Raw genomic sequence first — 22,688 nt, forward strand, 5'->3', positions numbered from 1 at the left:
CGCTGACAGGGGCAGGGCTCGGGCTGCCGGCCCCAACTTCCCGGCCCTGCTCTCCCTGGGGCTCGGGGCTGCCAGCCCTGCCGGAGTGCTGGGGCTCAGGGCTGCCGGCTCCCCCGCTGACGGGGGCAGGGCTCGGGCTGCCGGCCCCAACTGCCCGGCCCCGATCTCAAGGGGCTCGGGGCTGCCAGCCCCGCCGGAGCGCTGGGGCTCGGGGCTGCCGGCTCCCCCGCTGACGGGGGCAGGGCTTGGGCTGCCAGCCCCAACTGCACGGCCCTGCTCTCCCTGGGGCTCTGGTTGTTTGCCCTGCAACCAGGTCCCACCTGCTGCCTCCAATGCCGGGGTCCTCTGGCCGCCATTACTGAATTTTTTCTGGCGAACCCCCTGTAACGTTCTGCGAACCCCCAGGGGTTCGCGAACCCCACTTTGGGAACCACTGGTCTAAAGGGATGACTTAGGGTACGTCTATACTTACCTCCGGGTCCGGCGGTAAGCAATCGATCTTCTGGGATCGATCCCGGAAGTGCTCGCCATCGACGCCGGTACTCCTGCTCTGCGACAGGAGTACGCGCAGTCGACGGGGGAGCCTGCCTGCCGCGTCTGGACCCGCGGTAAGTTCGAACTAAGGTACTTCGACTTCAGCTACGTTATTCACGTAGCTGAAGTTGCGTATCTTAGTTCGAAGTGGGGGGTTAGTGTGGACCAGCCCTTAGAAGATCTAAGCATCAGGTTTGCAGAGCCCCTGGGACCACAGATCCTGCCCGGGTCAGTCCATCCCTTCAACATTGTGAGGCAGGTAAGTCGAGTACCAAGCCACTTACTGCTTCAGGACCTTTTGCTGCAGACTTTAAAACTGGGGCTTTGTTTGCTCTGCACTGACATTCACAATCCCAGGGCAGTTTTCTTAAGAATAAGAGTTTGTCCAGTGTCCCTGACCCAGATTTCCCTTCGCCCCACGGTGAGTAGCCTGCTGCATGTCGGTTGGCTGCTACCTTCATGCCAGAGATAGTTGCTTCTGTGATATTAGGTATCTGTGGATTGTGCAGAGTTTGAGGGTCCATCGGAGCAAAAGCTGTTATATAAATCGAAAAGACGATCTGGGTGAGGTAATATGTTTGATTGGACCAACGTCTGTTGGTGAGAGGGACAAACTTTCAAGCTACGCGGAGATCTTCTTCAGGTCTGGGAAATGTACTCAGAGTGTCACAGGTAAATACAAGGTGGAACAGATTGTTTAGCATAAGTAGTTAACACATAAGAAACCCATGGATCACCACACTTCCCTTCACAGATCCAGTAGAGACCCCAAGCACACCAAGAAATCTGTTATTGACAATCAGGTGCTACTGGGCCACTTCATCTTGAATGGTCCCTTAAAATATATGTTAAATACTTATGCTAAAAAACTGTTTTGAATGGACTAAGTATGTTTATTTCCAACTAGGGCTATCGATTAATCACAGTTACTTCACGCAATCAACTCAAAAAAATTAATCGCGATTAAAAAAATGAATCATCATGTGATCAATTCCCTGTCGCCCGTTCCCTGCTTCTGGCAAACGGAGGCTAGGAACACCATCCCTGCCCATCCTGCCATCCTTTTTAGATTGACAACCAGTTGTTCAGCCCCTCCCCAGGGCTGCTGCCCTCCCTGGTGCCTGAGCCTGCTCTTCTTGAGACAGCAGCATCAATTTTGTTCTTAGGCTTTTCCCCAGTGCTCATCCCTGTTACAACTCTGTGCTGACTGTCAAACACAGTCAGGGTGCAGCTTCATTGCCCCTCCCTACCTTCTGTGGTAGTCTCTAGTTTTGCCTTTGCTGACAGGCTGACATTACCGGAGTGTTAGAGATCTTTCCTATGCCCAGCGAATCCCACAAATGCTCTCCTCACATAGTGCAGGACAAATGAAACTGGAAAGGCTTCAAGGACTTTAAGGGCAATCACTGCCCCTTTCTCTCCCTGATCTTTGTCTCTTCTCCTTGTTTTTGGTCTCCTTTCCCCCCTGCCTCTCCCCCCTCCTCAGTTACCCTGTCTTTCTGCACATTCCATGTCTCTTTTCTTTCTCTCCTCCACTCCTTTTCTGTGTTTCTTTCCTCCCCTTTCGTTTTCACTCTCCTCCTACACACCCACCCTGAGAGCTGGTGGTGGGTGGAACGCGCATACCTGTGCAGCTCCCATGCACCACTGGCTACGCAGAAGCAGTCGAGAGAAGGGTAATGAATAAGGTGTAATCCTTGTGGGCACCCAGCTAATACATAGGTGAGCACGGTAAGGACAGATAAATAGGCTTCACTCTCCTTGTGCTGGCAATATTGGAACTGAGCTGCAGCACCGGTGTGAGTGATCCTCATGATTGAGGAAGAAGAAAGCATGAGGAAAGCATGAAGTTTCTGAAGCAGTCATGCTTGATCTAACCCTCTGGCATTTGTGTGTGACTCTGAGTTAGAAGGGAAACACCCACTTGCCATATCTGATTACTCGGAGAGTTCCATCACCGAATTTACTGTACTTGGTTTACCACCCCCGGAATCATGCAAGCCGCTAGCAGAATGATTACAGGAAGCTCTATTAATGCACTCAGGCATATACAAGTGTGTCAGCAGAGTTAAAGGAAGCCAGGCTTTGCTTCACTTGATGGCAGATGAACAGCAGCGTCGCTGTACACTTCAGATCTTTTAAACTTCTTTGGCATCATGATGCTAGCTCGCAGATCCAAAATAACATTGCCTATGGTAACAGGAAAGTTCTCCCTCCCACGCACTGCATTACAAATGGATAATGGCCCTCAGAACCTACATGAACTCACCTGGGGGAACTTTGTCAATATCCACATAAAAGCACAAAATGGCAGATCCTAACATGAATGCCACGCCAGGTCCGATGATAGTCAGAGCAAACAGGATTCCTGCAAAAAGAAACAGAACCTTTCTGCTGAGTGGAAAATGCTGTCTTTGAGAGGAGTGCATGCAGGGGACATGAGATGCAAAACCACAGGAAAATAGGACCTGCCAAATGAGGTCAGACCCAAAGTCCATCCAGCCCAGTATCCTGTCTCTGACTGGGACCAGCACCAGAGAAAGGTGTAAGAACCCTGTAGTAACAGGTGTGGGTTAATTTACCCCCATATTAGGTCTCATCCTGGTATCTAAGAATTAGAGATTGGCTTAAACCCTGAAGCATGAGTTCTAATATTCCTTCCAAAAATGTTGTTACCATTAATTATACCTCTGACTATTCTTGTTATCCATATAAATGTTCCATCTGTCTTTCCATCTTGCTAAGGTCTTGGCCTCGTGGGCTTCCCGTGGCAATGAGTTCCACAGTCTAATTACATGTCATGTGCAAAAGTATTTCCTTTTATCAGTTTTGAATTTCCCACCTTTTGATTTAATTGAATATACCCTTGCTGTTGTTTTAAGCAAAAAAAAAAAAACAAAAAAACCGCAAAATCCTTTATCTACCTCTTCTATACCATAAATTATTTTATATTCTTTTACCATTTCTCCTTTCTAGGTAAACAATCCCAATCTTTTCAATCTCTCTCCATAGGAGAGTTTTTCTATGCCCTCAATCATTCTTGCCACTCTTCTCTGAACCCCTTGTGACTTCTGCAGTACATCAGGGGCCAAACTCTGACTTCAGTTACTCCTTGTGTAAAACCTCCATTACATTCAAAAATGTACTCAAGATATATACTGGCACTGTTCAGATTAAAAACTGTGCCATTCTCTTTGAAATGTTTTTTTGCTACCTCAATGTATCTACTTCAGCTTTTACATGGAAACCCTCTTATGACAGCTACTGATGAAAAGCATGAACATACATGAGAATCAATTCTTTGTTACACTGAATCCTTGTGAAATATGTTTCAGGAGTTTATGGCATTTATAGGAATTAAACTCTGGAGCAGCCAAAAGTAAAAACACTTGAAATTTCTTGTAGTCTAAGGGTCTAGAGCAGTCACACCCTGTCATGGAACTGGTCCCTCCAGCCCAGCATAAGAGCTGCTTTCCTTTCTTACCATGGTGGGACTCAATTCTAGTCTTACCTAAATAGAGAGGTGAGTTTCTCTCACTGGCAAAATCATCAATGTAAGAGATCCCAAAGGGCTGGATGGGGACCCCTCCAATCCCTAGCAAAGCCTGGCCAATAAACAGGATCAGCAGAACCTCGCGGTTTTCTTTCACGGCATGTGGGGTGCAGTCTGTGTCACTGAGGTTTCTGGTGGATATAGCAGGTTGGCAGAGATCAGTAGAATTGCTGAACACACCTGTGGAGGCAAATGCAACACCCCTAAGTGCTCAAAGCCGAAGTTGGTGGACACCTAACCTTAGACATGAAACATCCTCTGTAAAATGGCGTCAGATACAGAGCTGCTGTTTGTCTCTCTGAGGGTTAGGTTGTGGCACTTAGCTACAGCCCCGACTGTGGAGTCACACAGCCCCATGGGGATCCCAGTCACTGACTGTGCCTCCAGAGGATTAATTCCTCCCCATGCTCTTCAGAGAACAAGCAGTGATTGCGGTCTGGCATGCAGCTTGCTTTCTTGGTGCCCCAGCCCAGCTCCACCGCACAGCGCTTTCACCCTGCCACCTGGCATACAACACAGAGCATGCAGTCCCTACACTTCTCCAAAGGCAGGAGCTGAGATAGTCCTTGACTGTTGGCTTTTCCTCAACCCCGTGCTAGCTGCTGGGGCCAGGGAAAATCTGGCTCTTAGTGATTTCTATTGCCATGTATGGTTTACAAATTAAACAAATGATGGGCTAAATTCTACTTTAAGTTACCCACTTCTGCCTCAGTGGACCAATGAAATTTCACAAGTGTTACACAGGGAAGAATTTGGTACAATATTTGTTTCTTTTTAAACATCTCTTTATCAAGTCAATAATAACCTACCTAACAACAATGGCAAATACATCTAGATATACATCAAATAAACATGAGGCCTTAATTTAACATCCACATTGGGGACACTGTGCAAGACAATCAGAAACCAAATAAAAATGTATTTGTTGAGCTGTGAAAGATAATTATGATAAAAGAGCAATGGCACTAAACAAAGGTTACTCAGTAGATAAGTACAATAACGGTCACACTTAAAAATGTAGATGGATGCGAAAAGGATAAAAATCAAGTCCAACTAAAGAGGCAGTCTGCTCTCGTCTACACTGACTTTGGTGGAGTTACTCTGGATTGATACCAGTGTAATGGAGATGGAGATGTGAGAGAAAAAAAAATTGGGTATCATAAATAATTGTGAAATAATAGATAACAGATTTATCCCGAAGGTAATTATCTACATAATTAAGGAATATTGAAAAGTGTAGCATAACAGCCGCCTTTGAAAGTTGTGGAATTTTTGTTGAGTCCCCAAAACAACACTGATTTCAGGATTTTTCCTCTGTGTTTGACAGATCAGTCATCTGACCCAGGGAACGGCTGCCCTGTCCAAGGGCCTATCATGAAGTGTAGGTTGAACTTGTTTCCATACTTTCGTTAGCCCTTGTTCCCTGGCTAAAGCTGTGAATTAGTCACTTCGTAAATCCTCCTTTGGTGGCTGTAACTGAGGAAATATTAATGGGAAAGTACAATGCAGACCTAGTCTGTGACCCCAGCTGTGTTCTGGCTGGTCTGTACTGGTGTAGTGACCCAAGGAAACAGGGAAAAGGCCTCGTAGAGAAGTTTCTAAAGGATTTTGTAGTCTGATAGTAGGATTTCTATTATTACTGGGATTGGGGATTATGACCTTGAGGTCAAGGAGCAGGATGACTAACCTCCACCAGCGTATTCTCCTTCCATTCTCATCTTCTCACTTCTTCCATGAAGCCTCCTATGCCTGTAAATCCCATCCCTGACCTGGTCCTCCATATCCTACCATCTCCTCCTTCACGCCCCTTCCTAAAAGTTACTTCTTCAATCAGGCCCGCAAACACTAGTCCTCCCCCCAAGGAAGCATCAATGAAATCACAAATAAAGTAAGAAAGATTTAAAATCCGGGCACTTGTGCCTATGGTCACTGCTCTACCACTGCTGTTGGCTGTATCCAATCCTCTTCCTTCACCTACAGTTTAAAGCCCCATCCTGCAAACCTTTGCTCACATATGTATTCTCCTTGATTTGGGCTGAACTCAGTGGGACTACTTGTGTAAGGACAACTTGTGTGAGTAATGATTTTCAGGATTAGACCCTTGATTGTAATCTCTTTGGGGTAGGGACCTAGGGTACATTTGGTGCCCTAAATAATCATAACAAAAGGGGAAGCAGGAAGTGGAAGCAGCAGCATATCTAAGAATGTAAATGCTTTAGATCTCATTTTCATTTGTTCTGACTCCAGCTTAGGAGCTGTTTTCTTGTTATTCCTCTCTTGGCTTCACCTTGGTCAATGTTTACCTCTTGGGGCCAGTACATTTTAATTTCTGAAAACAAAAGTTCAATATCTGCTTCTTTGGTGTCATATTCCACATTTTTATGCTTTGCAGTTAGTGAAAGCTCAAGAAAAGATTTCCCCCGTTACCTGTTCCCAAAAGGGATATACATTTAGAGTACCTACTGGCAATGGACTGGTCATATTCGTAGAGCCCGGTTATAAAGTGAGGAAGAGACATGAGAAACCCAGCTATGGATACAAGAATAGCGCCGCAGCCAATGAAACGGGGCCTGTTCACTCTGCTTCCAAAGTAACTTACGAAGACTATCAGCAATGTGTTCCCAACCTGCAGTAGGAGACAGAGATTAAAAAGCCTCTGAAACACTTTGTAAATGACCTCCTTAGGACAGACAAGAGTACAGGAGAGTTGTGTGGGTGGGAGATCAAAAGAGAGAATTTTAAATACAGTAGAGGTTACCTCATTGAAGGAAGCGAGCAATCCGGATGTCTGACTGGATAAGCCAAACCGCTTCTCAATTGTTGAAATTGAGCTTTTCAGATAGCCAGATAGCAGGAGCTGGGACAGCTGGAGAAACCCATGGCAGAGCACAAAAAACTGCAGACACAAAAAAATAATCCACTCAGTATGGTTATTTCTATTGAAAGTTGTAACCTAAAAACAAACTCTTTTTTCAAACTTTCTTATATTTAAATAAAACAATCCCTTAAAAATAAGAAGTGTGGTGGTCATTGAACATGTGGGAGCAACTTTAAAATATCACTACTGTTATTCATTTCAGAGTGGTAACCGTGTTAGTCTGTATCAGCAAAAAACAAAGAGGAGTCCTTGTGGCACCCTAGAGACTAACACATTTATTTGGGCATAACCTTTTGTGGGCTAAAACCCACTTGATCAGATGCATGGAGTGAAAAATACAGTAAGCCAAATATATATTATAGCACATGAAAGGAGTTGCCTTACCAAGTGGGGGGTCAGTGCTAACAAGGCCAATTCAATTAAGGTGCAAGTGGCCTATTCTCAACAGTTGACAAGAAGGGGTGAATGTCAAGGGAGAGAAAATTACTTTTGTAGTGCTAACGAGGTCAATGCAATCAAGGTGGACGTCGCCCATTTCCAACAGTTGACAAGAAGGTGTGAGTATCAGCAGAGGGAAAATTACTTTTTGTAGTGACCCATCCACTCCCAGTCTTTATTCAGGCCTAATTTGATGGTGTCCAGTTTGAAAATTAATTCTAGTTCTGCAGTTTCTTGTTGGAGTCTGTTTTTGAAGTTTTTTTGTTGAAGAATTGCCACTTTTAAGTCTGTTATTGAGTGTCCAGGGAGGTTGAATTGTTCTCCTACTGGTTTTTGAACGTTACAATTCTTGATGCCTGATTTGTGTCCATTTATTCTTTTGTGTAGAGACTGTGCGGTTTGGCCAATGTACCTGGCAGCGGGGCATTGCTGGCACATGATGGCATATATCACCTTGGTAGATGTGCAGGTGAATGAGCCCCTGATGGTGTGGCTGAGGACCTAACCACATCAGCCACACCATCAAGGGCTTGTCCACCTGATCCCCCACTTGGTAAGGCAACTCCCATCTTTTCATGTGCTATAATATATATTCTGCCTACTGTATTTTTCTCTCCATGCATCTGATGAAGTGGGTTTTAGCCCACGAAAGCTTATGCCCAAATACATTTGTTAGTCTCTAAGGTGCCACAAGGACTCCTCGTTGTTTTCACTGCCGTTATTGAGTGTGGGCATTGCTGGTGAGAGATTCCAGAGACTGGAGTAATTTATCCCCAGAGCAGGTACACACTTCTCTCCCGCCCTCCAGATACTGGACATTGATCCTGACCTGGTGCCACTATCCCTGGGGCTAGAGAGTAGTTCAGTCACCAGGTCCCTTAAATCCTTCTCTGCTGAAACTGCCAACAAGAGTGCCAGTTCTGCCAGCTGCGCTAGGGACATCTGTGCACTAGAAACTGGGCTTAGAAAATCAAACTGATTTCATATGGGACACTATCAACCTGCACTGGCTTTGACGTGGTGGTCAAGAAATGGACAGCTCCATAGCCATTTCTACTTTCCATGACCGGAACCATCCAGTTGCCTGGCTTTTGCTGGGTTAGAGTCACATACAGAGGAAATATCCCATGCTTCGTTGTATTTCTTAACAATCATTTTCTTCCAAACAAAGTCAAAATAGAGGTTCCCCCAGCCAAAGCCTCAGTGCTTTTGATGACTGACTATCTAATCCCAGGGCTCAGCAGAGTGAACAGAGCCACCCCTGGCTATCTGTTACCTGTGTTCGTTTCAGAACATTATGGGAGCAATTCAAAAAAACCTCCACTATCAGTGTGGATTTGTGCATCCATCCAGTCCAAATCCAGGATTTGTCACATCCTCAATTGTGTGTAACAGACCACACTACTGCTATTTCTATTTTCATGTATGGGTTTACCTTAGCTTCTGCTTGTGCGACTTCCCAGTGATACTTGGTATTTCCATAAATCTTTTCATCCCAGGTTATCAAATACTGGCACATATTATTCTCCCTATTTTACAGATCAGGGAATTGATGTACAGAGAGATTCAATGACTTGCCCAAGGAGTTATAATAAACGAGTGATAGAGTTGGGAACAGAACCCAGCTCCTTTAAGTCCTGTGCTGTATCCCTCAGACCATACCAGTGCCTTCGTTGTTTGAATGAAAGAGGAAAAAGAGATGTTGACTTTACGACAGTTAAAGAGATCATAGGCCCCTATTTGTCTTTTGTTGCACCATTTTCTACTGCATTTCACCATGCAGTGTGATAGGGGTTTTATATTTATTTGCTGGATCATGACATCAGGTTCTTTGGCTTGTATGTTCTAGAAAGAAGCTATTCACCTTTGGAAAGACAAAGAACTATTTACAACAATATTAACCCAGTGATAATGGGGGTGGGGAGAGAGAGGAAACATCTTTACATTTGGAAATGCGTAGGGTCATCTGTGCTTGGGAAACTGGTTGATTCTCTAGCTACCTATTGCACATATCTAAAGTGTCTCCAAAATGGCAGAGATTATGTACTCTCTCTCTCTCTCTCTCTCTCTCTTCCTTCATTAATTGGCCAGCAGGATCGTACTCACTGATTCCCTACAGGTTTCCTCAAGAACAATAACATGGATAGTGGCCTTCCCTCTCCCAACCTGCAGAGACTGTTCCTCATGGTGCCTCCAGAAAGTTGCTTCCATGAGGTCAAGGGGAGGGAAGAACAAGGCTTCAGATGTGGCATCCTCCCTCCTGTATCTCCTCATCTTGTTCCATCAGACTGATCCTCCTTTCAATGGAATGGAGGGGACAGTCTGCCCCCGGCTCTTTATGTCGGTGCATATCTATGATAGTTTTGAATTTTGTAAAAAAAATCCTTCTTCCTACCATTGAGGTTACTTTAATGATTTGCTGTGCAGCAGAAGAGCTCTCAAATCTCCATGCATCAGCCCTGCTCTTTGTACTGCAGCACAGACCGCTCACTTAAGCACCTTCTGTGTTAGGTCACTCTGGACAAGCTGAAGTTTCAGACAACACTCGGTCTATTAAGAGGTCATTTTCCTGCATGAGAGTTTCTGATCGAAACGATACTGCACATACGGAGATAAAAGGAAGGGCAGAGAGCAATAGCTAGAGCCAGGCATAACGCCAGCTGGCAATATATGGATCTCTTGTACACATGGCTTGCAGCACCTCTACAATTTCTGAACCAATGTGTTGAAACGTCCCATGCTACATTAGTCCCCTCTGGGGCAGGGACTATCAAATGAGGATGTATCATATGGTGATGCCATCTCAGACTAAAGATGATAACTCCAAACTTGACTGACCTGTGATCTAAGCCAGAATTTGAAAAATTAAACTGTCCCTTCTATAGCACATCTCCTCCAACAGTCTCAAAGCACTTCTGAAACACCGATAAGCTTCACAGCACCTGAATGTAAGTATATTGTATCAATTTTATTGGCTGTGCAATGAGTCAGTGGTGAGAAGAGAATCTAGAAGTCCAACTGCCCAGATCCCATTATTCTAACTATGAGGTAACTCCCCTTCCATTTGTAGAGAGAAAAGGTTAGCACATTTGGCCATTATACCTCCAAATCTCTCTCTCTCTCTCTCTCTCTCAGTGCACTATCAGGCCAGAAATTATTGCATTGAAATATCTTCCTGTTCTCTTTCATTTGTAATACCTTCGTAGAAGATTGACAGTGAGAGAAATTGTATTGTCAATCTCATCCATACCCATTTGTCAGACATGGATCACAATGCTCCGGTATCCTTGGAGTTTGAAATTAACAAAGCATTTCCACTTGCCACCTCTTGGGTTTCTTCTCTTATCACTGGGTAACAGATCAGCATATATTGTAGGTTCTACCAAAGCAGAAGCTTTTTTGTTTGTTTGTTTGTTTTGTTTTAAAATTTCTTAGTGACACAGCAATAGATTTTGAAGGCGCTACTAGTTTTTTGGACCCAAGATGACATTTCCTATGGGATTACAACAGTTTTCAGGTATTAGAAATGTGGGGCTTGTGGCACTTGAAGGCATCAATTTAAAAGTATGTTTTCTTTTAGTTCAGTAAATTGTGATTTACTAATTTGCATTAATCCAGACCAAACACCTGAATCAGAACACGGATCTCATTGTTTCTATGTGTCTCAGAGCTCAACATCTGTTTATATACATTCTATTCAGGTTCTTATACAGCCCTCATCACCGTGTTTGCTGGGTGCCTTCCAGAAGTGCACTGAGCAACGTGACTAGCAGCTGTCATTTGTGGTTCTTTGTTCTCTTTTCCTCTCTCCAGCAGGAAATTATGTATTGTATTATTTGTATACTGTGGTGTGTGTTTCTTTTAGTAAGACATAGTGCAGAGCAGGAAGATGATAGTTCCTCTCTACCAGCAACACATTGAGTCACAGCCAACTTAAAACCAGAAATAGGTCAACAAACAAAAGGAAATCAGGGAAAAAACAACAAAAATGAATAATAATTTGAAGGGATTTACTGGAAGAACAATTCCAAGATCCGAAGACATTGGGCCCCAGTCCATTGCAATGGCCTTTGGGGACAGGATCCTTGGCAGCAGAAAGTTCATTGGAGGATTACAGCAGTACAAGAAAGCCACAATCTTCCTTAAATTAGGGACCCCCAGCAGGCCAGTGCAGCTCCCAATATGGCAGTGCTTATGAGGGAGGGGCACAGTCAGGGGATATGATGATTTAATGCTCCTATGGCTCCCTATGGAGATTAAAGCTGCCCACCCCCAGCGGAAATAGCTGCCTGCCCTCCATTAGATGAAGGATTCTGCCATTCCCTGGAACACACTAGATCAGGCTGGCACAGGGAGGTGCAATGTGCCCATAGGGAGCTGGACCAGCATCTGGACTCTTTCTGAGAAGGAAGAAAAAGAGATTTTTAAATTCTTAGATTCTGTGATAGGGCCCTGGGACAGGGAAACAGACAAGATGGCCTTAGGGCTTTTCCATCTCGCGTGTAGACATTTTAAAAAACCCTAACAAAGCAGAGCACTGTACACATGATTCTCACGGAGGGACTGGTTGAGAGAGAGAATTAACCACCCATGACAGATGTTAGTCAGTCACATCACCTAGTGCACACTGGTGGAAGATGCTCAAGTACTACGGTGAACTGAGTGGTATAAGAACCTACCTAGAATAGAATCTCTAGCCTTCTCCTGCAGCTCCAAGGAAAAAGAGGATGATGTAGAGTCCATTTAGCATAAGCAAGACATTCCAGTCTGGTAGTTTATGGTTGCAGCCACAGACGGAGAGTAGTCATGATCCAGGACAAATGGGGAAATTCTTTCTACCTGCTCATTCCCTGGGAATAAACAGCTGGCAAACATTTTTCACTCATTACAGCCCCATGGAGATGTATCCAGGTCTGGAGCTGCTTACCTGAGCAAAATGGATAGCATGCACTATTACTGCACTTTGCATCAAAGGATCTCTAAGCACTCTACAAACATTAAGGAATTCAGCTTCATATCACCCCTATGAGATAGGGAAGCATTATTATCCTCTTTGGGAAGTCAAGGAGACCTAGAGAGATATGTGACTTGCCCAAGGCTAAACAGAAAGTCAGTGTTGGAGCTGGGAATAAAACCCACATCTCCTGATTTACCCTACGTGACAAAATTAGGTAATATTAGAATCATAGAAGATTAGGGTTGGAAGAGACCCAGGGCCGACTCCAGGGTTTTGGCCGCCCCAAGCAGCCAAAACAAAACAAAAAACAAAAAACAAAAAAAAAGCCGCGATCGCGATCTGCGGCGGCAATTCGGCGGGAGGTCCTTCGCTCCCAGGCGGAGTGAGGGACTGTCCGCTGAATTGCTGCCGAATACCTGGACGTGCCGCCCCTCTCCGGAGCCGCCACCCCAAGCACCTGCTTGAGAAGCTGGTGCCTGGAGCCGGCCCTGAAGAGACCTCAGGAGATCATCTAGTCCAACCCTCTCCTCAAAGCAGGACCAACCCCAACTAAATCATCCCAGCCAGGGCTTTGTCAAGCTGGGCCTTAAAAACCTCTAAGGAAGGAGAGATTCCACCACCTCCCTAGGGAACCCATTCCAGTGCTTCACCACCCTCCTAGTGAAATAGTGTTTCCTAATATCCAACCTACACCTCCCTCACTGCAACTTGAGATCATTGCTTCTTGTTCTGTCATTTGCCACCACTAGAACAGCCGAGCTCCATCCTCTTTGGAACCCTCCTTCAGGTAGTTGAAGGCTACTATCAAATCGCCCCTCACTCTTCTCTTCTGCAGACTAAATAACCCCAGTTCCCTCAGCCTCTCCTCGTAAGTCATGTGCCCCAGCCCCCTAATCATTTTCGTTACCCTCTGCTGGACTCTCTCCAATTTGTCCACATCCCTTCTGTAGTGGGGGGACCAAAACTGGACACAATACTCCAAATATGGCCTCACCAGTGTTGAATAGAGAGCATAATCACTTCCCTCGATCTGCTGGCAATGCTGCTACTAATACAGACCAATATGCCGTTGGCCTTCTTGGCAACAAGGATACACTGCTGACTCATATCCAGCTTCTCGTTCACTGTAATCCCCAGGTCCTATTCTGCAGAATTGCTGCTTAGCCAGTCGGTCCCCGGCCTGTAGTGGTGCATGGGATTCTTCCTTCCTAAGTGCAGGACTCTGCACTTGTCCTTGTTGAACCTCATCAGATTTCTTTTGGCCCAATCCTCCAGTTTGTCTGGGTCACTCTGGACCCTATCCCAACCCTCCAGTGTATCTACCTCTGCCCCCAGCTTAGTGTCATCTGCAAACTTGATGAGGGTGCAATTCATCCCATCATCCAGATCATTAATAAAGATGTTGAACAAAACCGGCCCCAGGACCAATCCCTGGGGAACTCAGATACCGGCTGCCAACTAGACATCGAGCCGTTGATCACTACCCGTTGAGCCCGACGATCTAGCCAGCTTTCTATCCACCTTATAGTCCATTAATCTAATCCACTCTTTTTTAACTTGCTGGCTAGAATACTGTGGGAGACCATATCAAAACCTTTGCTAAAGTCAAGACATATCAAATCCACTGCTTTCCCCATATCCACAGAGTCAGTTATCTCATCATAGAAGGCAATCGGGTTGGTCAGGCATGACTTGCTCTTGGTGAATCCATGTTGACTGTTCCTGATCACCTTCCTCTCCTCCAAGTGCTTCAAAATGGATTCCTTGAGGACCTGCTCCATGATTTTGCTGGGGACTGAAGTGAGGCTGACCGGTCTGTAGTTCCCCAGGTTCTCTTTCTTCCCTTTTTTAAATATGGGCACTATATTTGCCTTTTTCCAATCATCCGGGACCTCCCCCGATCGCCACAAATTTTCAAAGATAATGGCCAATGGCTCTGCAATCACATCAGCCAACTCCCTCAGCACTCTTGGATGCATTAAATCTGGACCCATGGATTTGTGCATGTCCAGCTTTTCTAAATAGTCCTTAACTGGTTCTTTCAGCACTGAGGGCTGCTCACCTCCTCCCCATACTGTGTTGCCCAGTGCAGCAGTCTGGGAGCTGACCTTGTCTGTGAAGACTGAGACAAAAAAAGCATTGAGTACTTCAGCTTTTTCCACATCATCTGTCACTATGTTGCCTCCCCCATTCAGTAACAGTCCCACTCTTTCCCTGATCATCTTCTTGTTGCTAACATACGTGAAGAAACCCTTCTTGGTACCTTTCACAGCCCTTGCTAGCTGCAACTCCAATTGTGCCTTGGCCTTCCTGATTACACCCCTGCATGCTCTAGCAATATTTTTATACTCTTCCCTAGTCATCTGTCCAAATTTCCACTTCTTGTAAGCTTTCTTTTTGAGTTTAAACTTATCAAAGATTTCACTGTTAAGCCAAGCTGGTCGCCTGCCATATTTGCTATTCTTTCTGGACACAAGAATGGATGTTTAGGGAGACATACCTATCTCATAGAGCTGGAAGGGACCTTGAAAGGTCATTGAGTCCAGCCCCCTGCCTTCACTAGCAGGACTGAGTACTGATTTTGCCCCAGATCCCTAAATGGCCCCCTCAAGGATTGAACTCATAACCCTGGGTTTAACAGGCCAATGCTCAAACCACTGAGCTATCCCTCCCCCCCATAGTAGCCACCCAGGGGATCCTTCCCATCAGTTCCCTAAGGGAGTCTAAGTCAGCTTTTCTGAAGTCCAGGGTCCATATTTTGCTATTCTCCTTTCTTCCTTTTGTCAGGATCCTGAACTCAACCATCCATGGTCACTGCTGCCTAGGTTGCCACCCACTTCTACTTCCCCTACCAATTCTTCCCTGTTTGTAAGCAGCAGGTCAAGAGGAGCAGGGCCCCTAGTTGGTTCCTCCAGCACTTGCACGAGGAAGTTGTCCCCAACACTCTCCAAAAACTTCCTGGATTGTCTGTGTATTGCTGGGTTATGATATTCTGGGTTAGGATTGTTTCCAGTGAAAACTAAGGCTTCCAGTTAGCATGCTTAATTGCAGCTTCTCCCAATGACCATCTCAGTGCATTATTCTGCAGAGTGCAACTTCTTTTGTATCTAATATAGAGGACAAGGCAAGGAAAGATCAATTTAGATCAAGATGTGTTCACCTACAGTATGGAGAACAAGCCAGAGAGACAAGTCCAGCCACTTGCTTCCATAATCCTCTTCCTGCTGCTAAAAGTGACCATAGGTTTTGCCTTATATAAATTTTTGCTCTCAGACATGTGATGTGCCACATATGTATATTAAGTACCAGTGGCTTTGCCTGTGCTTTGGCTGATGAAGCCAAATCAAATCTTTCACTTGACACTCCTGTCACGTTTTCTGAATTGCCCAAGATCAATACTCAAATACCTGTAAAAAAGTAATGGTTTTATCAAGAATAGTGTCTTGTCTCCAGAAGGAAGAAATAAATCGGCAGAAATAATTTCCAGCCTTTTGTGAGCTAAGGATTCCTTGCCACTGCAATAAACATAGAATCATAGAATTGTATGACTGGAAGGGACCTCGAGAAGTCATCTAGTTCAGTCCCCTGCACTCATGGTAGGACTAAGTATTATCTAGACCATACCTGACAGGTGCTTGTCTAACCTGTTCTTAAAAATCTCCAATGATGGAGATTCCACAACCTCCCTAGGCAATTTATTCCAGCGTTTAACCACCCTGACAGATAGGAAGTTTTTCCTAATGTCCAACCTATACCACCCATGCTGCAATTTAAGCCCATTGCTTCTTGTCCTATCCTCAGAAGTTAAGAAGAAAAATGTTCCCCCCTCCTTCTTGTAACAACTTTTTATGTACTTGAAAACTGTTATCATGTCCTCTCTCTGTCTTCTCTTCTCCAGACTAAACAAACCCAATTTCTTCAATCTTCCGTCATAGGTCATGTTCCTGCTTGACTGTGACCACTGATAACTACTCTGTGGGAACGGTTTTCCAACAAGTTATGCACCCAACTAATAGTAGCTCCATCTAGGTCAGGGGTGGGCAAACTACAGCCTGTGGGCTGATCCGGCCCACCAGCCATTTTAAGCCGGCCCTCGATCTCCCGCTGGGGAGCAGGCTTGGCCCGCTCCGGCGCTCCAGCCAGGGAGCAGGGTCAGGGGCTGCTCCCGTGGCTCCCGGAAGCAGCTGCCTGGCCTCCCTCCAGTGCTCCAGCTGGGGTGCAGGGTCAGGGGCTGCTCCACACGGCTCCTGGAAGTTGCGGCATGGCCCCCCTCCAGCTCATATGTGCTCCTATGGCCCCGCTCCAATGGCTCCCTCCGGCACGCCAATGGAAGCTGCAGGGGCGGTGCCTGCGGATGGGGCATCGTGCAGAGCTGCCTGGCTGTGCCTCTGTTTAGGAGCCGGAGAAGGGACATGCAGCTTCTTCCAGGAGCCACTTGAGGTAAGTGCCACCCAGAGCCTGCACCCCTGAGCCTCTCCCCATGCCCGAACCCCCTGCCCCAGCCCTCATCCCCAAACCCCCTGCACCCCAAACCCCTCATCTCCAGCCCCACCCCAGAGCCTGCACCTGCAGCCGGAGCCCTCACCCCCTCCCCGCAACCCACTCCCCCGCCCCAGCCCAGAGCCCCCTCCCAAACCCTGAACTCCTCATTTCTGGCCCCACCCCGGAGCCTGTACCCCCAATCAGAGCCCTCACCCCCTCCTGCACCCCAACCTCAATGTTGTGAGCATTCATGGCCCACCATACAATTTCTATTCCGAGATGTGGCCCTTGAGCCAAAAGGTTTGCCCACCCCTGATCTAGATTGTAGTATATTATTGGGTTATTGTATTACCATTATACTTTCTTCCATTTCCCTGGGGGAAGAGGATGTGGGACTCTTACCGGCATTGCCAACATGGTTAGAAAACCCAGGTCCCTATTTGCCTGGATAGTGCATGACTCTATAAGTGTAAAATAAATATATAAATAAATAAATCTGTTAGTCTTTAAGGTGCCCCCAGACTCCTCATTGTTTCTATAAGTAGAAGAATCCCATGCACAGCTACTGACTGGGGACCGACTGGCTAAGCAGAAGTTCTGCAGAAAAGGACCCGGGGATTACAGTGGACGAGAAGCTGGATATGAGTCAGCAATGTGCCCTCGTTGCCAAGAAGGCCAACGGCATATTGGGCTCCATTAGTAGGAGCATTGCTAGCAGATCAAGGGAAGTGATTATTCCCCTCTATTCAGCACTGGTGAGGCCTCACCTGGAGTATTGCATCCAGTTTTGGTCCCCCCACTACAGAAGGGATTAGGGGGCTGGGGCACATGACTTACGAGGAGAGGCTGAGGGAACTGGGGTTATTTAGTCTGCATAAGAGAAGAGTGAGGGCGGGTTTGATAGCAGGCTTCAACTACCTGAAGCAGGGGTTCCAAAGAGGATGGAGCTAGGCTGTTCTAGTGGTGGCAGATGACAGAACAAGAAGCAATAGTCTCAAGTTGCAGTGGGGGAGGTCTAGGTTGGATATTAGGATACACTATTTCACTAGAATGGTGGTGAAGCACTGGAATGGGTTCCCTAGGGAGTTTGTGGAATCTCCATCCTTAGAGGTTTTTAAGGCCCAGCTTGACAAAGCCCTGGCTTGGATGATTTAGTTGGGGTTGGTCCTGCTTTGAGCAGGGGGTTGGACTAGATGACCTCCTGAGGTCTCTTCCAACCCTAATCTATGATTCTATGATTCAAAGTGTAGTTTTTCATAGAAGACTGAAAGGACCAAGGCTCACCAGTGCCTGCTTCTCTGCAATAGCTACTATTAGATTGTGTATGTTACACCCATTGGATCCTAACTGATGATCCCTGCTCTGGGCAGGAAGGAGAATCTCTCCACCAGGTCCCTGTCGATATACCATTGACCAAAATACATGATATTCCCGACCCACGTTTGTGATCTATGTAACCCAGAGCATGTGCGGGAGAATCACTGGTGCATATGCATTTTATCCACATGATATTTCGCAACATTAACAATTTGAATGGCTGTCAAAATTCTGCATGGCACCTACATGAGATCGGGAATGTTATAATAATATAATTATGTGTATTTATACAGAGCCTTACATCCAATGATCTCAAAGCCCTTTATAAACAGAGATCCAATAAGCCTGACATTGCCTCAGGGAGGTAGGTATTACTATCCCCATTCTACACATGGGGGAAATGGAGACACAGAATAACATGGAGCAACTTGCCCAAAGCCAGGCAGCCAGTAAGTTGTAGAGCATGGAAAAGAAGTCCTTACTCTCAGGGAGCTGAAATACTTCTTACTAGTTACACTGTCCTAGCATCCTTTTTAATGAATGCTCAGAAAAGACACATGCCAGCTATTACACTTTGTGCCGTAGGGAAGTCGATCTCACCCTGCTTCCTGTCTGTTCAGGAATATGCTGCTGCTATTTTAACTACAGGCTCCCACAGATATTTTCTTCCTTAGCCGGTGATAAAAGCCTGGACTTTTAGGTGTTTTCAGAAAGGAGGGGATGAGACTGTCTGAGGAATCATTTGTTTCCCCACTGAAGCAAAACTGCTGGTTCATAACCATAACCAAAGCCAAACCACTGCACAAACAAACCTGTACTAAGGGCATTGTGCAAGGAGTGTCTTTAGCTTGTTCCTAAATAAATATGCACAGCATGCTGCTAGCATAGCCTGGGGGGCCGCTTGTGTAATCTGAACTGTCATGGGGGAGAGGGGGACAGTGCTTGTAGAAGAGAGTCTCCTTCCCCAAGATATTTTTTTGAAGATACATGACACCTGGTGCAATCTGGTGCATAACAGACGGAAAACTGTTACTTTTCAGAAGTATTTTTTTCTGAGCCGCAGGCATCACTCATCTCTTGGAGGGGGATTCAGTTGTATTCAGAGCTGGCCGGGCTCTATCAGAGGCAGGGAAATCACCCCAACCAACTCTTCAATATAATGGCAGAATTTTTAGCAAGTGGCTACTAACTGACCCCTAGCGCCCTCTCCTGCCCATCCCCATACCAGTCTGGGTCTCACAACACTTGCCAGCAGAACACAGGCAGGGTTGACCCTCCACTGTTGGGCCTTACAGCTCTCCTCACAGAATCCGGGCTGGGTTAGTGTTGTTTTCACAGGCTTTAGTTGTGGGGCATGCAAAGGCTCCTCTCTTAATGGTCACAAGCACCCCATATGACCTCAGGCCAGGCCTGCACACGAACATATTTCAGCCAAATGAGCACCATGCACATATGTCTGTAGTAGGCAAGGGGATTCAAGGCAAGACAGAGCAAGCTATTTACAAGAAGGCCAAGACCTGACCCTTTAACCACAGTAATGTGCAGGTTAACGTTATGAGTAATTCAAATGGATGTGCAGCCTCTGGTCTGATTCCAGCTAGGAATTATGGCGGTAGGAAGTGGCTGAAAACACACACACACACACTCAAAATATAAAGTAGGAGAAAATAGTTGAGCAGAAGAACTTGTACTATAACTGCAACCTCAAGTTCTTTTTATATAGTAGCTGGCCAGGTCCAGCCAGTGCCCATAACATATAATTATATGACTTTGCTGTCAAGCGGACTATATTACACTCATAACTTTGTTTTTACTGACAAGTGAATTGCTGCTATGACACACACAGTAACTGCTAATAACACATCATCCATCCACAAGACCTTTCTTCTGAGGATCTCAAAGCCCTTCACACACATTAATTAATTCACCCTCACAACGGCCTGGATTTTGCAGGTGGGGAAAGTCAGGCCCAGGGAAGTACCCTGTGGCAAAGCCAAGTATAGAACCCAGATTTCTTTGCCAAGATTTTAAAAAGCGACTAGTGATTTTGGGTGCCTAAATTTTTGGCTGTCCAACTTGGGACACCTTAATGGGGCCTAATTTTCAGACAGTGCTGAGCTCCTGCGCTCTGAAAATCAGGACCATATAAAGTGACTCATGTCAGGCACCCAAAATACGTAGTCACTTTTGAAAAGATTGGCCCATTGTGCTCAGTCCTGAGATTTAGCCACAGCACAGTCTTCCTATATTTCCTTCTGGATTTGTCTCCTTATGTTCATTACAATATTCATGAAAAGAGCTAAAGAAAGAAAGTTAACCTAAACTTCAGCTTTGTCAGCGGTCTTTATGTATTTTGCTTGACGTGCTCTTCTACTCAGGGGCGGCTCCAGGCACCAGCACGCCAAGCGCGTGCCTGGGGCGGCAAGCCGCAGGGGGGGCGGCCTGCCAGTCACCGCCAGGGTGGCAGTCAGGCTGCCTTTGGCGGCATGCCTGCGGGAGGTCCACTTGTCCCACGGCTTTGGCGGCAATTCGGCGGCGGGCACGCTGAAGCCGCAGGACCGGCGGACTTCCCGCAGGCATGCCGCCGAAACCGCGGCACCGGCGGACCTCCCGCAGGCAAGCCGCCGAAGGCAGCCTGCCTGCCGTTCTTGGGGCGGCAAAATACATAGAGCCGCCCATGCTTCTACTACAAAGTCTAACGGCCAAATTCTCCTCTCATGAATACTGGTGCACCCCATCTACTTCAGTGGAGTACCTCTTGCTCTTGTGTAGTGTAGAAAAGAATTTGCCCCCTAATGTTCACTATATTAAGTCAAGGCTAGATCTTGCTTCTACAGAACTCAATAGAGTCTTGCCATGGACTTTACTAGAAGCTGCATCAAATCCTTATTTTGTCCACTTTGTAGTAGGAATTAGTGCAATGTGTCATTAAATGTTTTACAGTCTGATTCTAAAATTGTCTCCTAGAATGTGAGGAAGTCAGACATTGATTCTGAAACCTGAGTGACCTAACTTCATGAAAGCAACATAAAGCAGGGGGAAAAGCTTCTCTGCAGAGCATTCAACATGCATTAGGAGTGAATTCTTGTGTCTCGGCTCTCCTGGCATATGCACAAATCCACATGACAGCTTAGATCATCTCTTTTTATAGTGTTCAAACTCACAATGAGCTGCAGCCCAATACACTTGCACACACAAAGCACATGATGCCATTTCCACGGCCGTTTCCCCGCGGCAGCTCCCCGTCCCAGCTCACCTCTGCTCCGCCTCCTCCCTGAGCACACCATCGCTGCTCCACTTCTCCCGCTTCCCAGGCTTGCGGCGCCAATCAGCTGTTTGGCACCGCAAGCCTGGGAGAGAGAGAAGCAGAGCGGGGCAGCATGCTCAGGGGAGGAGGTGGAGCAGAGGTGAGCTGGGGCGGGGAGCAGTTCCCCTGCGTGCCGCCCCCCCCTCCCTTACTTGCTGCAGGCAGCCCTCCCCACGCCCCTCTGCCCCCAGCTGGGCACTTTTGAAAATCTGGCCCATAGGTAGATGCCTAAAGGGGAGTGAAATTCTTCTGAAAATCTGGCTCCAATAATGGGTGCAGAGAGTTTAACAGTGGAAGGTTAAATACTGCAAACATGGTAAGTAAAACTTGTGTTGTAACATCCTTTTTGCAGGGTTTGCTTTTTAGATTAAAAGCACTTTTTTCCTCATTGAACTTCTGCAAGTAGGGAAATCCATGTCTGAGCTTTAACAATCATTTAATGAAAAGAAATAAGGACAGATGACTTCTGCAGAAACCAAACACTTCCTTTTCTTTCCTTGCCCGGTGACCTTGGCGGGATTTGAGCAAGCTTGAGGTATCTACCTTGATATTGAGAAATGGGTTCTTGCAGAATATTCGTCTGGATTGATCCTCAGAGCTGCTCTCAGTAACGGTGGCGGCCATTCTGTCAGTTACACTTTATATGCCTGCCAGAAAAGAAATTATTCAACACATTGCTTAATGTGCAGATGGGTAAACTCTGCACAACACAGCAAAATCCAGTAGAGCTTTGTAATTAATGACGCAGCTGGTACCTGGCCAGAGTAAGTCATTATTAATTATTATTAACAATATTTATTAACTAAATAACATGTTACATCTGCAAAGCATGATACAAAACATTAACAAACTAATCAACTGGGTGAGAGAGAGGATAAGAGTTGGGGAAACTGAAACTCAAAGAGGTTAAGTAACTTGCTCCAGGCCACACAGTGACTCAGTGGCAGAGTTTGAATCAGAACTCCGGAGTTCCCAGCTCCCAACTATATGAATAATGTAATAATTTCAGAACTCTGCCCTCATTTCTCTTTACAGGCTCTACTGCTCTCACAAATCTACCCAAGTCACTCCTGATTGCTGCCTTTTTTCAACCACTCGGGGCTTTCTGCTTTCTTCCATACACTGCCACCCACCTGCCTGGAACAGCTTCCCAGTGCAGGCCAAACACTCCCCAAGACCTCACCCATTCCACAAAATATTCCAGTTACAAGGATCGTTCTGT

General features: G+C 46.1%; 1 protein-coding gene across 2 annotated transcripts in view; it reads right to left on the minus strand.

The window, feature by feature from the left end:
• Positions 1–22,688, minus strand: part of SLCO2B1 (solute carrier organic anion transporter family member 2B1) — a 100,013-nt gene that overhangs the window by 59,642 nt on the left and 17,683 nt on the right. For both annotated transcript variants that reach the window (XM_024217631.1, XM_024217636.1), the window contains 5 exons: positions 22,010–22,113; positions 6,846–6,983; positions 6,551–6,713; positions 4,046–4,267; positions 2,804–2,902 (listed from right to left, as the gene is read on the minus strand). In XM_024217631.1, coding sequence (XP_024073399.1) covers positions 2,804–2,902; positions 4,046–4,267; positions 6,551–6,713; positions 6,846–6,983; positions 22,010–22,090 — 703 coding nt within the window. In that variant the 5' untranslated portion in view covers positions 22,091–22,113. The remainder of the gene's footprint in view (positions 1–2,803; positions 2,903–4,045; positions 4,268–6,550; positions 6,714–6,845; positions 6,984–22,009; positions 22,114–22,688) is intronic.

The sequence above is a fragment of the Terrapene carolina genome, unplaced genomic scaffold (genome assembly GCF_002925995.2).
Source record: "Terrapene carolina triunguis isolate 2854851 unplaced genomic scaffold, T_m_triunguis-2.0 Scaffold244, whole genome shotgun sequence".
In the NCBI taxonomy this organism is placed as follows: Eukaryota; Metazoa; Chordata; order Testudines; family Emydidae; genus Terrapene; species Terrapene triunguis.